At 37.9% G+C, this 16,700-nt stretch overlaps 3 protein-coding genes across 3 annotated transcripts; all 3 read right to left on the bottom strand.

Annotated features, from left to right (window-relative positions):
* Positions 1–413: 413 nt before the first annotated feature.
* On the bottom strand, positions 414–2,978 carry LOC143916503 (uncharacterized). Its single transcript, XM_077437637.1, has 2 exons — positions 2,804–2,978; positions 414–2,719 (listed from the first exon to the last, which is right to left on the bottom strand). Exons 1-2 carry the CDS (start codon positions 2,915–2,917, stop codon positions 986–988), a joined length of 1,848 nt encoding a protein of 615 aa, XP_077293763.1. The 5' UTR covers positions 2,918–2,978; the 3' UTR covers positions 414–985.
* A 3,543-nt stretch (positions 2,979–6,521) lies between these two features.
* Positions 6,522–8,993, bottom strand: LOC143917121 (uncharacterized). The gene is made up of 2 exons (XM_077438527.1): positions 8,819–8,993; positions 6,522–8,734 (listed from the first exon to the last, which is right to left on the bottom strand). The coding sequence occupies exons 1-2, from the start codon at positions 8,930–8,932 to the stop codon at positions 7,079–7,081; spliced, it is 1,770 nt and encodes a 589-aa protein (XP_077294653.1). The 5' UTR covers positions 8,933–8,993; the 3' UTR covers positions 6,522–7,078.
* Positions 8,994–12,950: 3,957 nt separating this feature from the next.
* Positions 12,951–15,252, bottom strand: LOC143916495 (uncharacterized). Its single transcript, XM_077437629.1, has 2 exons — positions 15,078–15,252; positions 12,951–14,993 (listed from the first exon to the last, which is right to left on the bottom strand). The coding sequence occupies exons 1-2, from the start codon at positions 15,189–15,191 to the stop codon at positions 13,509–13,511; spliced, it is 1,599 nt and encodes a 532-aa protein (XP_077293755.1). The 5' UTR covers positions 15,192–15,252; the 3' UTR covers positions 12,951–13,508.
* Positions 15,253–16,700: the final 1,448 nt, after the last annotated feature.

The raw sequence follows: 16,700 nt of genomic DNA, 5'->3' as shown, positions 1-16,700 counted from the left end.
TTCCAACAATAACGCGATTATACATAATTTTTCGTTCGATAAACGCCGAAAAATTTTTGCTGACTTGTATTCTGATGCGTAGCTACGAATTTACGTGTATGCAGTCATATTGTATGAACTCGACAATACGACGTAAGCAATATTGCGCCGTATCGTCATGGCCTGTAATGTATAAGTAGGCCAATTTTGCCTTGCGATTAATTTTTCCTTTCAAAATAGCAACAAACCCTTTTCTTACGCTGTTCATACTTATCGCCCCATCTGTTGAAATTGCTACAATTTTAGAGCACTTTGGCCGAAGAGCCGCGGTTTGCCGACCCCTGGTTTAAGATGATGGAGAATGCTTACCAAAATTATTTCAATTTCTTCCAATAAATAAAAATCATAAAAATTAAAATAAATAAAACAAGTAAGCCAACTAAAAGATCTGTGTATTTAATTTTCATTTCTCTTAAAATTGCAATGTGAAGAAATGTCACGAGAGGGCGGCACGATAGACACCGATTCGGTGAGTACTAGTCAAATGTGAACCGGTCACAGGACAACCGGTCGCTCTAGATCGGTCAGACTAAAACTGGTCACGAGAAAATTGGTCACACCCAAAAATTAAAAATTGGTCGAATTTTTGGGTGTGACCAGTTTTTTCGTGACTAATTTTCGCCACTTTTATTTTATTTTATTGGTGCCACTTATTCACTCATTTCGGAGTTATTTTATTTCTTTGTATCTAATTATTAAAAAAAATGGTGGAAAATAGTGTCAACCCACAATTTTTGATATGCACCATTTTATGTTTAATATATTGTATAATATATATGTTTTCATTTTTTTATGTTACTAGTATTATTAAGGATGTCATTTAAGCAAATACAAATAAAAAGTTTTCAAAAAAGTATGTGTTTTGATTTATGAACAAAGTTTAAAATTGATTTACATATCTCAAAACTACCAAAATGAGGGTTGGCACTAAATTGCCCCGAGGCCTTCATTTGTGTGGTTTTATACCAGCATGCAATTTTTTATGTTCCTCGAGGTTAGACTTTTTAAAAAATGATTTTAAACAAATGTCACATTTGTGTGGTTTTATCCCAGCATGCAAATTTTTATGTTGCTTGAGGTTAGATTTTTCAGAAAATGATTTTAAACAAATATCACACTTGTAAGGCTTTTCACCCATATGAGTTTTTAAATGTCTGACAAGTGTATTTTTTCGAATAAATGATTTTAAACAAATGTGACATTTGTGTAGTATCCCAGAATGCAAGGTTTTATGTTTGTCGAGACTAGATTTTTGAGTAAATGATTTTAGACAAATTTCACACTTGTAAGGCTTTTCCCCCGTGTGAGATCTCAAATGTGACACAAGATCATATTTACGAATATATGATTTTAAACAAATGTCACATTTGTATAGTTTTAAACCAGAATGTATTGTTTTATGTTGCTCGAGGTAAGATTTGTGAGAAAATGATTTTAAACAAAAATCACATTTGTGTGGTTTTATCCCAGCATGCATTTTTTTATGTTTGTCGAGACTAGATTTTTGAGTAAATTGTTTTAGACAAATTTCACACTTGTAAGGCGTTTCCCCCGTGTGAGTTCTTAAATGTTGGACAAGTGTATCTTTTCGAATAAATAATTTTAAACAAATTTCACACTTGTAAGGCTTTTCCCCCGTGTGTGATCTTGAATGTATCATAAGTAAATTTTTATGAATAAATGATTTTAAACAAATGTCACATTTGTGTGATTTTATCTCAGCATGAAATTTTTTATGTGACACGAGGTAAAATTTTCGAGAAAATGATTTTAAACAAATTTCACACTTGTAAGGCTTTTCCCCCGTGTGAGATCTCAAATGTGACACAAGATCATATTTACGAACATATGATTTTAAACAAATGTCACATTTGTGTGGTTTTATCTCAGCATGCAATTTTTTATGTTGCTTGAGGTAAGATTTTTCAGAAAATGATTTTAAACAAATTGCACACTTGTGAGGCTTTTCCCCCCTGTGAGATCTCAAATGTGACACAAGATCATGTTTCCGAACATATGATTTTAAACAAATGTCACATTTGTGTGGTTTTATCCCAGCATGCAAATTTTTATGTTGCTTGAGGTTAGATTTTTCAGAAAATGATTTTAAACAAATTTCACACTTGTAAGGCTTTACATCCGTGTGAGTTCTAAAATGTTTGACAAGTGTATTTTTTCGAATAAATGATTTTAAACAAATGTGACATTTGTGTAGCATCCCAGAATGCAATGTTTTATGGTTCTCGAGACTCGATTTTTGAGTAAATGATTTTAGACAAATTTCACACTTGTAAGGCTTTTCCCCCGTGTGAGATCTCAAATGTGACACAAGATCATATTTACGAACATATGATTTTAAACAAATGTCACATTTGTGTAGTTTTAAACCAGAATGCATTGTTTTATGTTGCTCGAGGTAAGATTTGTTAGAAAATGACAACTTTTTTGGCTTTAAACAAATTTCACTATTCTTTCGGTGAATTGTTGCTAGTGAAGGCTCATCGTCCCATATTACATCTTCCAATAAAACTTCTTCAGTCTTGATCTTCAAGCAATCATCTAACCTCAGTTGAGACGTTTCGTTGCTTCGAAAACAAGCCTTTCGAAAGCTGATCAATAATTCCAGATTGTTCTTACACGAAAGACACACTGTGTCTGGCAACCCATCGCCTCTTTTAACCTGCAAATGAAAGAAGTAGGATTGAGCGGTGAGAAGAGTTGGGAGAACCAATTGGGTCCACGACAATTGTAACCTGTAACCTACATAAATTTGACAGCAGGTCCGAATGCGTTGCTCCAGATGCTCTGGATGAGGATCGCCGAAGATGGAGACGGAAGATTCGGCCGGAGTTAATCCAAGACAAAGCCTGCACTCCATCGTTCCTGTATCGAACTCTGACAGCAACCGGACGACTCGCCTTCGCCCTGCAATTTTTTTTTGGTCTAAATTTGGAACTAGTTATACCAGAGAAATGTTGGGCAAAAAATTATTTGGTTATTTTATAATTCCATGTGGTCTGTAAAAAAATTAAAAATTTATCAGTAATTAATTATAAAATTGATCAGTTACTTTATCCAAATGATCAGTAGAATATAATAAACGAACAGTAATTTATTCATTTTTATTCAGTAAATAACACTGTTGTCGACAAATGACGACTTTTTTTTGGGTTCAGAGACGAGATATGACTTTTCTTATAGACATATGCCCAGTAAATACTAATCTGGTAATAAAAAATGTTGATTGGCTCGAGATTCGGAGATATATGTGTTTTTTAAATCGCGCGATTTTTCTATATCTTGGTGTTGTTAGGTCGATGTCTCAAAATATGTTAATTTTCTGTTCAAAATGATTATTGGAATCTATAGTCGGGTATTTTATCTTTCATTTGTAGTAGTTTTCAGCTTTCAAATCTCTCGTCGTCCAGTTCAAATCAAAAGTACGTATTTTTACTTGAGATTTTTTCCCACTATTAATACTATTTTATATCGAGTTTTTTCTATAAAAACATGTTTATTGGCATAGTGTTCTGAGCACACTATTTTTGTTTTCGTTTAAAAGGGTTAATTGGAAGTGTGCTTAACTTTGAATCGGTAAAATTAAATAAAATTGCACTTAGAAAAATCATATTTCGACTATTCTTGTGGATTAATAACAAAAATTCTATTGATAACTAGCTTACCTAATTTTTGTTATTAATCCACAAGAATAGTGGAAATATGATTTTTCTAAGTGGAATTTTATTTAATTCTCATATAAAGATAATTTAATATATTATCCCTATAAATTCAATTCAGATTCGTATAAATACTAGTAAGAGCTTTTTGCTCGCAATTTTACCGATTTAAAGTTCAGCACACCACCAATTAACCCTTTTAAACGAAAAAAAAAAATAGTGATTTATAAATCCTTTTTAATCAGTATTTTATTTAAATTTCTTTTTCAGTTCCGGATTCCTGATTCAAATAAATTATTACTACATGTCTACATGTATTGTAACTTTATTTTAAATCATGCATCAATTTGTTTCCGACACAAAATTGTGGTACTTCGAACATCTAATGTTTTTAAAAGATGATGCAGAATCATTCTTCAGCAAAATTAAAAATTAGCAAAAATGTTTCGGCGTTTATCGAACGAAAAATTATGTATAATCGCGTTGTTGTTGGAAGAAGAAGCTCAAGAAGGCAATAAAAAAGCACGGAGGCGTTTTGATGTGCATCCCATGTTAAATAAAGTAAAAATAGAAAAAAACCGAAGAAGAGTTTTGGACACTGTATAAGGAGCTTGTGGATGATGGACAATTTTTTTTTAAATATTTCCGTAAAATTTTTTTTTATTATTTTTTAAATATTTGCGCCGAAACCATGTCGAAAGATTGAACAGCTGTCAACTGTCACTATTGATAATTGGTTCAAAACAGCAAAGCGGTAGACTTATGGCACGTAATTCGCGTGTATATCTCCACGATGGCCAAAAAGACGGATACGATACGTTGACGGATGTTGCTGTATGAACAGGAAATGAACAGGAAATGTCGGGTACTGCTGTAAGCCTACCGTGGCGTAAACGTGACCAAACCAAATGTACTATGGAGGATGAACGAATGAGACGACTGGCATGTTAATGCACGTGTTTATTATATGACAGCTGAAGACAGAGTGAGTAGTGGCTCTCCGAACCCAGCCGGGTTGGTCCCCACTCGCAGGAAGGCAACCAAACTCGACCATGTCGTATAAGCGAGCCGCCACATCACTCCCCCCCCCAGCATCAGCGATACCAAAATTACAAAGAAACAAATTTTACAATAGAAAAAAATTATTGTTACACAAAGAAAGAGAAAAAAATTATTGAGTGGGGAGAAAAAAAAATGTTGACGTGGGTCATCCGCTGTGTAGGTGTACCGCCCTGAATGGTCGGTAGATTCGAGGGCGGTGACGTCGCGAGCAGGACGGTGGCTGGTCCGATGGTCGCGCCGATGCGATGCTGCGGCGGCGCCGCTCTTCCGAGGCTGATGTCGGTTGGTGAGGCGGCGGGGGCGGCAGGGGCATCGATGTGGTTGATGATACTCCGAGCTGGACTGTGAGTCGTTGTGGTTCGTGGAGGTGTTGTAGCGCTACCGCCCGTCTCGGCGTGACGACGCTCGTGGGGACGGACGGGGCCTTGATGATGATGATGATGATGGTGCTGAGGTGGTGTATGTCTTGTGGTGCTGGATGACCGTTCTATGTGTAGTGGATCGCGCATGACTCCACATCCAGCTGTCAAGATCGTCGTCTCATTCGCTCCCCCATTTTTTGCACCTGTCATCGACGTTGTGGCTGGACTCCAAGTAGGTAGGTAGGTAGGTAGCCGTGTCTGCTCGTTTATTGTCACCCGCGGGCCGCGGCGTGCTGTGTTGATGGCGATGGGGGCGCGGCGGGTAGCTGGTAGCGGGTAGCCTGGCTCATCGAGGCAGGGATGAGCGGCATGTTGAAATTGATCGAGGCTGCGTGGCTCGATGTCGGGGGTCACCAGTATGGAGGATGAACGAATGAGACGACTGGCATGTTAATGCACGTGTTTATTATATGACAGCTGAAGACAGAGTGAGTAGTGGCTCTCCGAACCCAGTCGGGTTGGTCCCCACTCGCAGGAAGGCAACCAAACTCGACCATGTCGTATAAGCGAGCCGCCACAGTACCAAAGAATACTTTTCGTACGGCCGGATACATGCTGAAGTCGGTTCGTGCCGACTAGGTATGAACAGACCTTTAGAGATTTTAGTGACGTTGTGACGAGTCCTTTGTGACCAGTAATCACCGAAACGCTTCTTTGGAGGTTCGGTGATTATTGGATTTCCAATATTCCATATTCGCGATTTTCATGGCAAAAATTGTCTTTTGGGCGATCGTGATGTGACGCATAATCAAATTACCCTCTTTGGAGACTGGTAAACGGTTTATTTAGCACATTGTGATGGCGCTCACGACAATCGTTGCCGCGAAAAACGTAAATATGGAATATCTGGCACTCGGGTTCTCGTTAGTATGATAGCTTGGTACATTCTATATGGATGCGCATGAATGCGTAAATGCGCGAATGGAGTATGTACCAAAGAATACTATTCGCACTTGCATGACACCTGCCGGATATGGGTCGTACTGGATAGGTATGAACAGATCTTTAATCACCGATTCCATTACTTTGCAATTTTTTTCTGGAAATGTCTGCACACAAAGCGATTCTTGATGAATGACGCAATTGTAAGCAAGTACCTCGAGATTAATTTTTCCTTTCAAAATAGCAACAAACCCTTTTCATACGCTGGTCATACTTATCACCCCATCTGTTGAAATTGCTACAATTTCAGAGCACTTTGGCCGAAGAGCCGCGGTTTGCCGACCTCTGGTTTAAGATGATGGAGAATGCTTACCAAAATTATTTCAATTTCGTCCAATAAATAAAAATCATAAAAATTAAAATAAATAAAACAAGTAAGCCAACTAAAAGATCTGTGTATTTAATTTTCATTTCTCTTAAAATTGCAATGAGAAGAAATGTCACGAGAGGGCGGCACCATAGACACCGGTTCGGTGAGTACTAGTCAAATGTGAACCGGTCACAGGACAACCGGTCGCTCTAGATCGGTCAGACTAAAACTGGTCACACCCAAAAATTAAAAATTGGTCGAATTTTTGGGTGTGACCAGTTTTTTCGTGACTAATTTTCGCCACTTTAATTTTATTTTATTGGTGCCACTTAGTCACTCATTTCGGAGTTATTTTATTTCTTTGTATCTAATTATTAAAAAAAAATGGTGGAAAATAGTGTCAACCCACAATTTTTGATATGCACCATTTTATGTTTAATATATTGTATAATATATAGGTTTTCATTTATTTATGTTACTAGTATTATTAAGGATGTCATTTAAGCAAATACAAATAAAAAGTTTTCAAAAAAGTACGTGTTTTGATTTATGAACAAAGTTTAAAATTGATTTACATATCTCAAAACTACCAAAATGAGGGTTGGCACTAAATTGCCCCGAGGCCTTCATTTGTGTGGTTTTATACCAGCATGCAATTTTTTATGTTGCTTGAGGTTAGATTTTTCAGAAAATGATTTTAAACAAATATCACACTTGTAAGGCTTTTCACCCATATGAGTTTTTAAATGTCTGACAAGTGTATTTTTTCGAATAAATGATTTTAAACAAATGTGACATTTGTGTAGTTTTAAACCAGAATGTATTGTTTTATGTTGCTCGAGGTAAGATTTGTGAGAAAATGATTTTAAACAAAAATCACATTTGTGTGATTTTATCCCAGCATGCATTTTTTTATGTTTGTTGAGACTAGATTTTTGAGTAAATTGTTTTAGACAAATTTCACACTTGTAAGGCGTTTCCCCCGTGTGAGTTCTTAAATGTTGGGCAAGTGTATCTTTTCGAATAAATAATTTTAAACAAATTTCACACTTGTAAGGCTTTTCTCCCGTGTGTGATCTTGAATGTATCATAAGTAAATTTTTATGAATAAATGATTTTAAACAAATGTCACATTTGTGTGATTTTATCTCAGCATGAAATTTTTTATGTGATACGAGGTGAAATTTTCGAGAAAATGATTTTAAACAAATTTCACACTCGTAAGGCTTTTCCCCCGTGTGAGATCTCAAATGTGACACAAAATCATATTTACGAACATATGATTTTAAACAAATGTCACATTTGTGTGGTTTTATCTCAGCATGCAATTTTTTATGTTGCTTGAGGTAAGATTTTTCAGAAAATGATTTTAAACAAATTGCACACTTGTAAGGCTTTTCCCCCGTGTGAGATCTCAAATGTGACACAAGATCATATTTACGAATATATGATTTTAAACAAATGTCACATTTGTGTAGTTTTAAACCAGAATGTATTGTTTTATGTTGCTCGAGGTAAGATTTGTGAGAAAATGATTTTAAACAAAAATCACATTTGTGTGGTTTTATCCCAGCATGCATTTTTTTATGTTTGTCGAGACTAGATTTTTGACTAAATTGTTTTAGACAGATTTCACACTTGTAAGGCGTTTCCCCCGTGTGAGTTCTTAAATGTTGGACAAGTGTATCTTTTCGAATAAATAATTTTAAACAAATTTCACACTTGTAAGGCTTTTCCCCCGTGTGTGATCTTGAATGTATCATAAGTAAATTTTTATGAATAAATGATTTTAAACAAATATCACATTTGTGTGATTTTATCTCGGCATGAAATTTTTTATGTGACACGAGGTAAAATTTTCGAGAAAATGATTTTAGACAAATTTCACACTTGTAAGGCTTTTCCCCCGTGTGAGATCTCAAATGTGACACAAGATCATATTTACGAACATATGATTTTAAACAAATGTCACATTTGTGTAGTTTTAAACCAGAATACATTGTTTTATGTTGCTCGAGGTAAGATCTGTAAGAACATGACAACTTTTTTGGCTTTAAACAAATTTCACTATTCTTTCGGTGAATTGTTGCTAGTGAAGGCTCATCGTCCCATATTACATCTTCCAATAAAACTTCTTCAGTCTTGATCTTTAAGCAATCATCTAACCTCAGTTGAGACGTTTCGTTGCTTCGAAAACAAGCCTTTCGAAAGCTGATCAATAATTCCAGATTGTTCTTACACGAAAGACACACTGTGTCTGGCAACCCATCGCCTCTTTTAACCTGCAAATGAAAGAAGTAGGATTGAGCGGTGAGAAGAGTTGGGAGAACCAATTGGGTCCACGACAATTGTAACCTGTAACCTACATAAATTTGACAGCAGGTCCGAATGCGTTGCTCCAGATGCTCTGGATGAGGATCGCCGAAGATGGAGACGGAAGATTCGGCCGGAGCTAATCCAAGACAAAGCCTGCACTCCATCGTTCCTGTATCGAACTCTGACAGCAACCGGACGACTCGCCTTCGCCCTGCAATTTTTTTTTGGTCTAAATTTGGAACTAGTTATACCAGAGAAATGTTGGGCAAAAAATTATTTGGTTATTTTATAATTCCAAGTGGTCTGTAAAAAAATTAAAAATTTATCAGTAATTAATTATAAAATTGATCAGTTACTTTATCCAAATGATCAGTAGAATATAATAAACGAACAGTAATTTATTCATTTTTGTTCAGTAAATAACACTTGTCGACAAATGACGACTTTTTTTTTGGTTCTGGTAATAAAAAATATTGATTGGCTCGAGATTCGGAGATATATGTGTTTTTTAAATCGCGCGATTTCTCTATATCTTGGTGTTGTTAGGTCGATGTCTCAAAATATGTCAATTTTCTGTTCAAAATGATTATTGGAATCTATAGTCGGGTATTTTATCTTTCATTTGTAGTTGTTTTCAGCTTTCAAATCTCTCGTCGTCCAGTTCAAATCAAAAGTCAAAAGTACGTATTTTTACTTGAGATTTTTTCCCACTATTAATACTATTTTATATCGAGTTTTTTCTATAAAAACATGTTTATTGGCATAGTGTTCTGAGCACACTATTTTTGTTTTCGTTTAAAAGGGTTAATTGGAAGTGTGCTTAACTTTGAATCGGTAAAATTAAATAAAATTGCACTTAGAAAAATCATATTTCGACTATTCTTGTGGATTAATAACAAAAATTCTATTGATAACTAGCTTACCTAATTTTTGTTATTAATCCACAACAATAGTCAAAATATGATTTTTCTAAGTGGAATTTTATTTAATTCTCATATAAAGATAATTTAATATATTGTGGCGGCTCGCTTATACGAGATGGTCGAGTTTGATTGCCTTCCTGCGAGTGGGGACCAACCCGGCTGGGTTCGGAGAGCCACTACTCACTCTGTCTTCAGCTGTCATATAATAAACACGTGCATTAACATGCCAGTCGTCTCATTCGTTCATCCTCCATACTGGTGACCCCCGACATCGAGCCACGCAGCCTCGATCAATTTCAACATGCCGCTCATCCCTGCCTCGCTGAGCCAGGCTACCCGCTACCAGCTACCCGCCGCGCCCCCATCGCCATCAACACAGCACGCCGCGGCCCGCGGGTGACAATAAACGAGCAGACACGGCTACCTACCTACCTACCTACCTGGAGTCCAGCCACAACGTCGATGACAGGTGCAAAAAAATGGGGGAGCGAATGAGACGACGATCTTGACAGCTGGATGTGGAATCATGCGCGATCCACTACACATAGAACGGTCATCCAGCACCACAAGATTCATCACACACCACCTCAGCACCATCATCATCATCAAGGCCCCGTCCGTCCCCACGAGCGTCGTCACGCCGAGACGGGCGGTAGCGCTACAACACCTCCACGAGCCACAACGACTCACAGTCCAGCTCGGAGTATCATCAACCACATCGATGCCCCTGCCGCCCCCGCCGCCCCACCAACCGACATCAGCCTCGGAAGAGCGGCGCCGCCGCAGCATCGCATCGGCGCGACCATCGGACCAGCCACCGTCCTGCTCGCGACGTCACCGCCCTCGAATCTACCGACCATTCAGGGCGGTACACCTACACAGCGGATGACCCACGTCAACAATTTTTTTCTCCCTACTCAATAATTTTTTTCTCTTTCTTTGTGTAACAATAATTTTTTTTCTATTGTAAAATTTGTTTCTTTGTAATTTTGGTATCGCTGATGCTGGGGGGGGGAGTGATGTGGCGGCTCGCTTATACGAGATGGTCGAGTTTGGTTGCCTTCCTGCGAGTGGGGACCAACCCGGCTGGGTTCGGAGAGCCACTACTCACTCTGTCTTCAGCTGTCATATAATAAACACGTGCATTAACATGCCAGTCGTCTCATTCGTTCATCCTCCATAGTACATTTGGTTTGGTCACGTTTACGCCACGGTAGGCTTACAGCAGTACCCGACATTTCCTGTTCATACCTTACAGCAACATCCGTCAACGTATCGTATCCGTCTTTGGGTGGTCCGTGGGTGGTCCGATGGTCGCGCCGATGCGATGCGATGCTGCGGCGGCGCCGCTCTTCCGAGGCTGATGTCGGTTGGTGGGGCGGCGGGGGCGGCAGGGGCATCGATGTGGTTGATGATACTCCGAGCTGGACTGTGAGTCGTTGTGGCTCGTGGAGGTGTTGTAGCGCTACCGCCCGTCTCGGCGTGACGACGCTCGTGGGGACGGACGGGGCCTTGATGATGATGATGATGATGGTGCTGAGGTGGTGTATGTCTTGTGGTGCTGGATGACCGTTCTATGTGTAGTGGATCGCGCATGACTCCACATCCAGCTGTCAAGATTGTCGTCTCATTCGCTCCCCCATTTTTTTAAAGCACCTGTAGGAATCTCGTCGTCGTCATCGTCATCGAAACCTTCGAGAATATTCCGCAACAACAAAATACATCGAGCGGAACAGCATCAAGCATTCCAGAAAATTCTACGCCTCGACGAAAGCAAATTCCTCTCGTACGCATCAATAACCACTTCCATCAAGCATTCCAGAAAATTCTACGCCTCGACGAAAGCAAATTCCTTTCGTACGCATCAACAACTAAATGCTTGCACGCATCAATAACCACTTCCATCAAGCGTTCCAGAAAATTCTACGCCTCGACAAAAGTGCATTCCTTTTTACGCATCAACAAACCACCACCATCGGTCAGGCGATTCCAGAAACACTATAAAAGGAGGTACAACCCAAACAACGCCAGTCGACCCAAAGCAGCAAGCGTCGACACACAGCAGCAGACCAATCAACATACAGCTCCTGACCAGCCACCACTACACTACGCGGACTTGGAAGATCAACCAGCCGGACGAGCCAGCAACACACTGCCGTATCCAGAGACCTTCCGAACATAGCCGAACAACGAGCCAGCAACACACTGCCGCATCCAGAGACCTTCTGAACATAGCTGAATGCCGAGCCAGCGACACTCTACCATATCCAGAGACCGCTGAACGACATACTTTTGCCCACAAATACCATACCTTTGTACAACCATAGGCAAACAATAAAACTTTATAAAACTAGCACAACAGTGTTTCGTTAGGCCGGGATACGGTCAACACAATAGTACCCCGCCTACATTGGTACTACCCCGACGTGATCTACGCAACCTTCTGATCATCCAACAGCGCTGTCAACACATCGCTACCCCGCCTACATTGGTGACCCCATCTTTGAACTACGCAGCCTTCATAGCATTCAACAGCGCGGTCAACACATTAGTACCCCGCCTACACACCTGTCATCGACGTTGTGGCTGGACGTCGGTAGGTAGGTAGGTAGCCGTGTCTGCTTGTTTATTGTCACCCGCGGGCCGCGACGCGTGTTGATGGCGATGGGGGCGCGGCGGGCAGCTTTCCCGCCTGGCTCGGCGAGGCAGGGATGAGCGGCATGTTGAAATTGATCGAGGCTGCATGGCTCGATGTCGGGGGTCACCAGTATGGAGGATGAACGAATGAGACGACTGGCATGTTAATGCACGTGTTTATTATATGACAGCTGAAGACAGAGTGGGTAGCGGCTCTCCGAACCCAGCCGGGTTGGTCCCCACTCGCAGGAAGGCAACCAAACTCGACAATGTCGTATAAGCGAGCCGCCACAGTATAAACAGATATTAATCACCAATTCCATTACTTTGCAATTTTTTTATGGAAATGTCTGCACACAAAGCGATTCTTGATGAATGACGCAATTGTAAGCAAGTACCTCGAGATTAATTTTTCCTTTTAAAATAGCAACAAACCCTTTTCTTACGCTGGTCATACTTATCACCCCATCTGTTGAAATTGCTACAATTTTAGAGCACTTTGGCCGAAGAGCCGCGGTTTGCCGACCTCTGGTTTAAGATGATGGAGAATGCTTACCAAAATTATTTCAATTTCGTCCAATAAATAAAAATCATAAAAATTAAAATAAATAAAACAAGTAAGCCAACTAAAAGATCTGTGTATTTAATTTTCATTTCTCTTAAAATTGCAATGAGAAGAAATGTCACGAGAGGGCGGCACCATAGACACCGGTTCGGTGAGTACTAGTCAAATGTGAACCGGTCACAGGACAACCGGTCGCTCTAGATCGGTCAGACTAAAACTGGTCACACCCAAAAATTAAAAATTGGTCGAATTTTTGGGTGTGACCAGTTTTTTCGTGACTAATTTTCGCCACTTTTATTTTATTTTATTGGTGCCACTTAGTCACTCATTTCGGAGTTATTTTATTTCTTTGTATCTAATTATTAAAAAAAAAATGGTGGAAAATATTGTCAACCCACAATTTTTGATATGCACCATTTTATGTTTAATATATTGTATAATATATATGTTTTCATTTTTTTATGTTACTAGTATTATTAAGGATGTCATTTAAGCAAATACAAATAAAAAGTTTTCAAAAAAGTACGTGTTTTGATTTATGAACAAAGTTTAAAATTGATTTACATATCTCAAAACTACCAAAATGAGGGTTGGCACTAAATTGCCCTGAGGCCTTCATTTGTGTGGTTTTATACCAGCATGCAATTTTTTATGTTCCTCGAGGTTAGACTTTTTAAAAAATGATTTTAAACAAATGTCACATTTGTGTGGTTTTATCCCAGCATGTAAATTTTTATGTTGCTTGAGGTTAGATTTTTCAGAAAATGATTTTAAACAAATATCACACTTGTAAGGCTTTTCACCCATATGAGTTTTTAAATGTCTGACAAGTGTATTTTTTCGAATAAATGATTTTAAACAAATGTGACATTTGTGTAGTATCCCAGAATGCAAGGTTTTATGTTTGTCGAGACTAGATTTTTGAGTAAATGATTTTAGACAAATTTCACACTTGTAAGGCTTTTCCCCCGTGTGAGATCTCAAATGTGACACAAGATCATATTTACGAATATATGATTTTAAACAAATGTCACATTTGTGTAGTTTTAAACCAGAATGTATTGTTTTATGTTGCTCGAGGTAATATTTGTGAGAAAATGATTTTAAACAAAAATCACATTTATGTGGTTTTATCCCAGCATGCATTTTTTTATGTTTGTCGAGACTAGATTTTCGAGTAAATTGTTTTAGACAAATTTCACACTTGTAAGGCTTTTCCCCCGTGTGAGATCTCAAATGTGACACAAGATCATATTTACGAATATATGATTTTAAACAAATGTCACATTTGTGTAGTTTTAAACCAGAATGTATTGTTTTATGTTGCTCGAGGTAAGATTTGTGAGAAAATGATTTTAAACAAAAATCACATTTGTGTGGTTTTATCCCAGCATGCATTTTTTTATGTTTGTCGAGACTAGATCTTTGAGTAAATTGTTTTAGACAAATTTCACACTTGTAAGGCGTTTCCCCCGTGTGAGTTCTTAAATGTTGAACAAGTGTATCTTTTCGAATAAATAATTTTAAACAAATTTCACACTTGTAAGGCTTTTCCCCCGTGTGTGATCTTGAATGTATCATAAGTAAATTTTTATGAATAAATGATTTTAAACAAATGTCACATTTGTGTGATTTTATCTCAGCATGAAATTTTTTATGTGACACGAGGTAAAATTTTCGAGAAAAGGATTTTAGACAAATTTCACATTTGTAAGGCTTTTCCCCCGTGTGAGATCTCAAATGTGACACAAGATCATATTTACGAACATATGATTTTAAACAAATGTCACATTTGTGTAGTTTTAAACCAGAATACATTGTTTTATGTTGCTCGAGGTAAGATCTGTAAGAACATGACAACTTTTTTGGCTTTAAACAAATTTTACTATTCTTTCGGTGAATTGTTGCTAGTGAAGGCTCATCGTCCCATATTACATCTTCCAATAAAACTTCTTCAGTCTTGATCTTCAAGCAATCATCTAACCTCAGTTGAGACGTTTCGTTGCTTCGAAAACAAGCCTTTCGAAAGCTGATCAATAATTCCAGATTGTTCTTACACGAAAGACACACTGTGTCTGGCAACCCATCGCCTCTTTTAACCTGCAAATGAAAGAAGTAGGATTGAGCGGTGAGAAGAGTTGGGAGAACCAATTGGGTCCACGACAATTGTAACCTGTAACCTACATAAATTTGACAGCAGGTCCGAATGCGTTGCTCCAGATGCTCTGGATGAGGATCGCCGAAGATGGAGACGGAAGATTCGGCCGGAGCTAATCCAAGACAAAGCCTGCACTCCATCGTTCCTGTATCGAACTCTGACAGCAACCGGACGACTCGCCTTCGCCCTGCAATTTTTTTTTGGTCTAAATTTGGAACTAGTTATACCAGAGAAATGTTGGGCAAAAAATTATTTGGTTATTTTATAATTCCAAGTGGTCTGTAAAAAAATTAAAAATTTATCAGTAAATAATTATAAAATTGATCAGTAACTTTATCCAAATGATCAGTAGAATATAATAAACTAACAGTAGTTTATTCATTTTTGTTCAGTAAATAACACTTGTCGACAAATGACGACTTTTTTTTTGGTTTAGAGACGAGATATGACTTTTCTTATAGACATGTGCCCAGTAAACACTAATCTGGTAATAAAAAATATTGATTGGCTCGAGATTCGGAGATATATGTGTTTTTTAAATCGCGCAATTTTTGGTGTTGTTAGGTCGATGTCTCAAAATATGTCAATTTTCTGTTCAAAATGATTATTGGAATCTATAGTCGGGTATTTTATCTTTCATTTGTAGTAATTTTCAGCTTTCAAATCTCTCGTCGACCAGTTTAGATCAAAAGTCAAAAGTACGTATTTTTACTTGAGATTTTTTCCCACTATTAATACTATTTTATATCGAGTTTTTTCTATAAAAACATGTTTATTGGCATAGTGTTCTGACCACACTATTTTTTGTTTTCGTTTAAAAGGGTTAATTGGAAGTGTGCTTAACTTTGAATCGGTAAAATTAAATAAAATTGCACTAAGAAAAATCATATTTCGACTATTCTTGTGGATTAATAACAAAAATTCTATTGATAACTAGCTTACCTAATTTTTGTTATTAATCCACAAGAATAGTCGAAATATGATTTTTCTAAGTGTAATTTTATTTAATTCTCATATAAAGATAATTTAATATATTATCCCTATAAATTCAATTCAGATTCGTGTAAATACTAGTACGAGCTTTTTGCTCGCAATTTTACCGATTTAAAGTTCAGCACACCACCAATTAACCCTTGTGGCGGCTCGCTTATACGACATGGTCGAGTTTGGTTGCCTTCCTGCGAGTGGGGACCAACCCGGCTGGTTTCGGAGAGCCACTACTCACTCTGTCTTCAGCTGTCATATAATATACACGCGCATTAACATGCCAGTCGTCTCATTCGTTCATCTTCCATACCCTTTTAAACGAAAACAAAAATAGTGATTTATAAATCCTTTTTGATCAGTATTTTATTTAAATTTATTTTTCAGTTTCGGATCCGGATTCACGTTACAGTTCCGGGTCCGGATTCCTGATTCAAATAAATTATTACTACATGTCTACATGTATTGTAACTTTATTTTAAATCACGCATTAATTTGTTTCCGACACAAAATTGTGGTACTTCGAACATCTAATGTTTTTAAAAGATGATGCAGAATCATTTTTCAGCAAAATTAAAAATTAGCAAAAATGTTTCGGCGTTTATCGAACGAAAAATTATGTATAATCGCGTTGTTATTGGAAGAAGAAGCTCAAGAAGGCATTA

The sequence above is a fragment of the Arctopsyche grandis genome, chromosome 9, assembly GCF_051622035.1.
Source record: "Arctopsyche grandis isolate Sample6627 chromosome 9, ASM5162203v2, whole genome shotgun sequence".
NCBI classification, from domain to species: Eukaryota; Metazoa; Arthropoda; class Insecta; order Trichoptera; family Hydropsychidae; genus Arctopsyche; species Arctopsyche grandis.
The sequence above is the reverse complement of the archived record's forward strand: the minus strand, read 5'-3'. Positions and strand labels throughout refer to the sequence as shown.

Excerpts from the sequence above, each read along its gene's own strand:
- LOC143917121 (XM_077438527.1), bottom strand. The coding sequence starts at position 8,932 with ATGGAGTGCAGGCTTTGTCTTGGATTAGCTCCGGCCGAATCTTCCGTC. Across the intron at positions 8,735-8,818 it reads GGACCTGCTGTCAAATTTAT|GTTAAAAGAGGCGATGGGTT; the intron begins GTAGGTTACAGG and ends TTTCATTTGCAG.
- LOC143916503 (XM_077437637.1), bottom strand. The coding sequence starts at position 2,917 with ATGGAGTGCAGGCTTTGTCTTGGATTAACTCCGGCCGAATCTTCCGTC. Across the intron at positions 2,720-2,803 it reads GGACCTGCTGTCAAATTTAT|GTTAAAAGAGGCGATGGGTT; the intron begins GTAGGTTACAGG and ends TTTCATTTGCAG.
- LOC143916495 (XM_077437629.1), bottom strand. The coding sequence starts at position 15,191 with ATGGAGTGCAGGCTTTGTCTTGGATTAGCTCCGGCCGAATCTTCCGTC. Across the intron at positions 14,994-15,077 it reads GGACCTGCTGTCAAATTTAT|GTTAAAAGAGGCGATGGGTT; the intron begins GTAGGTTACAGG and ends TTTCATTTGCAG.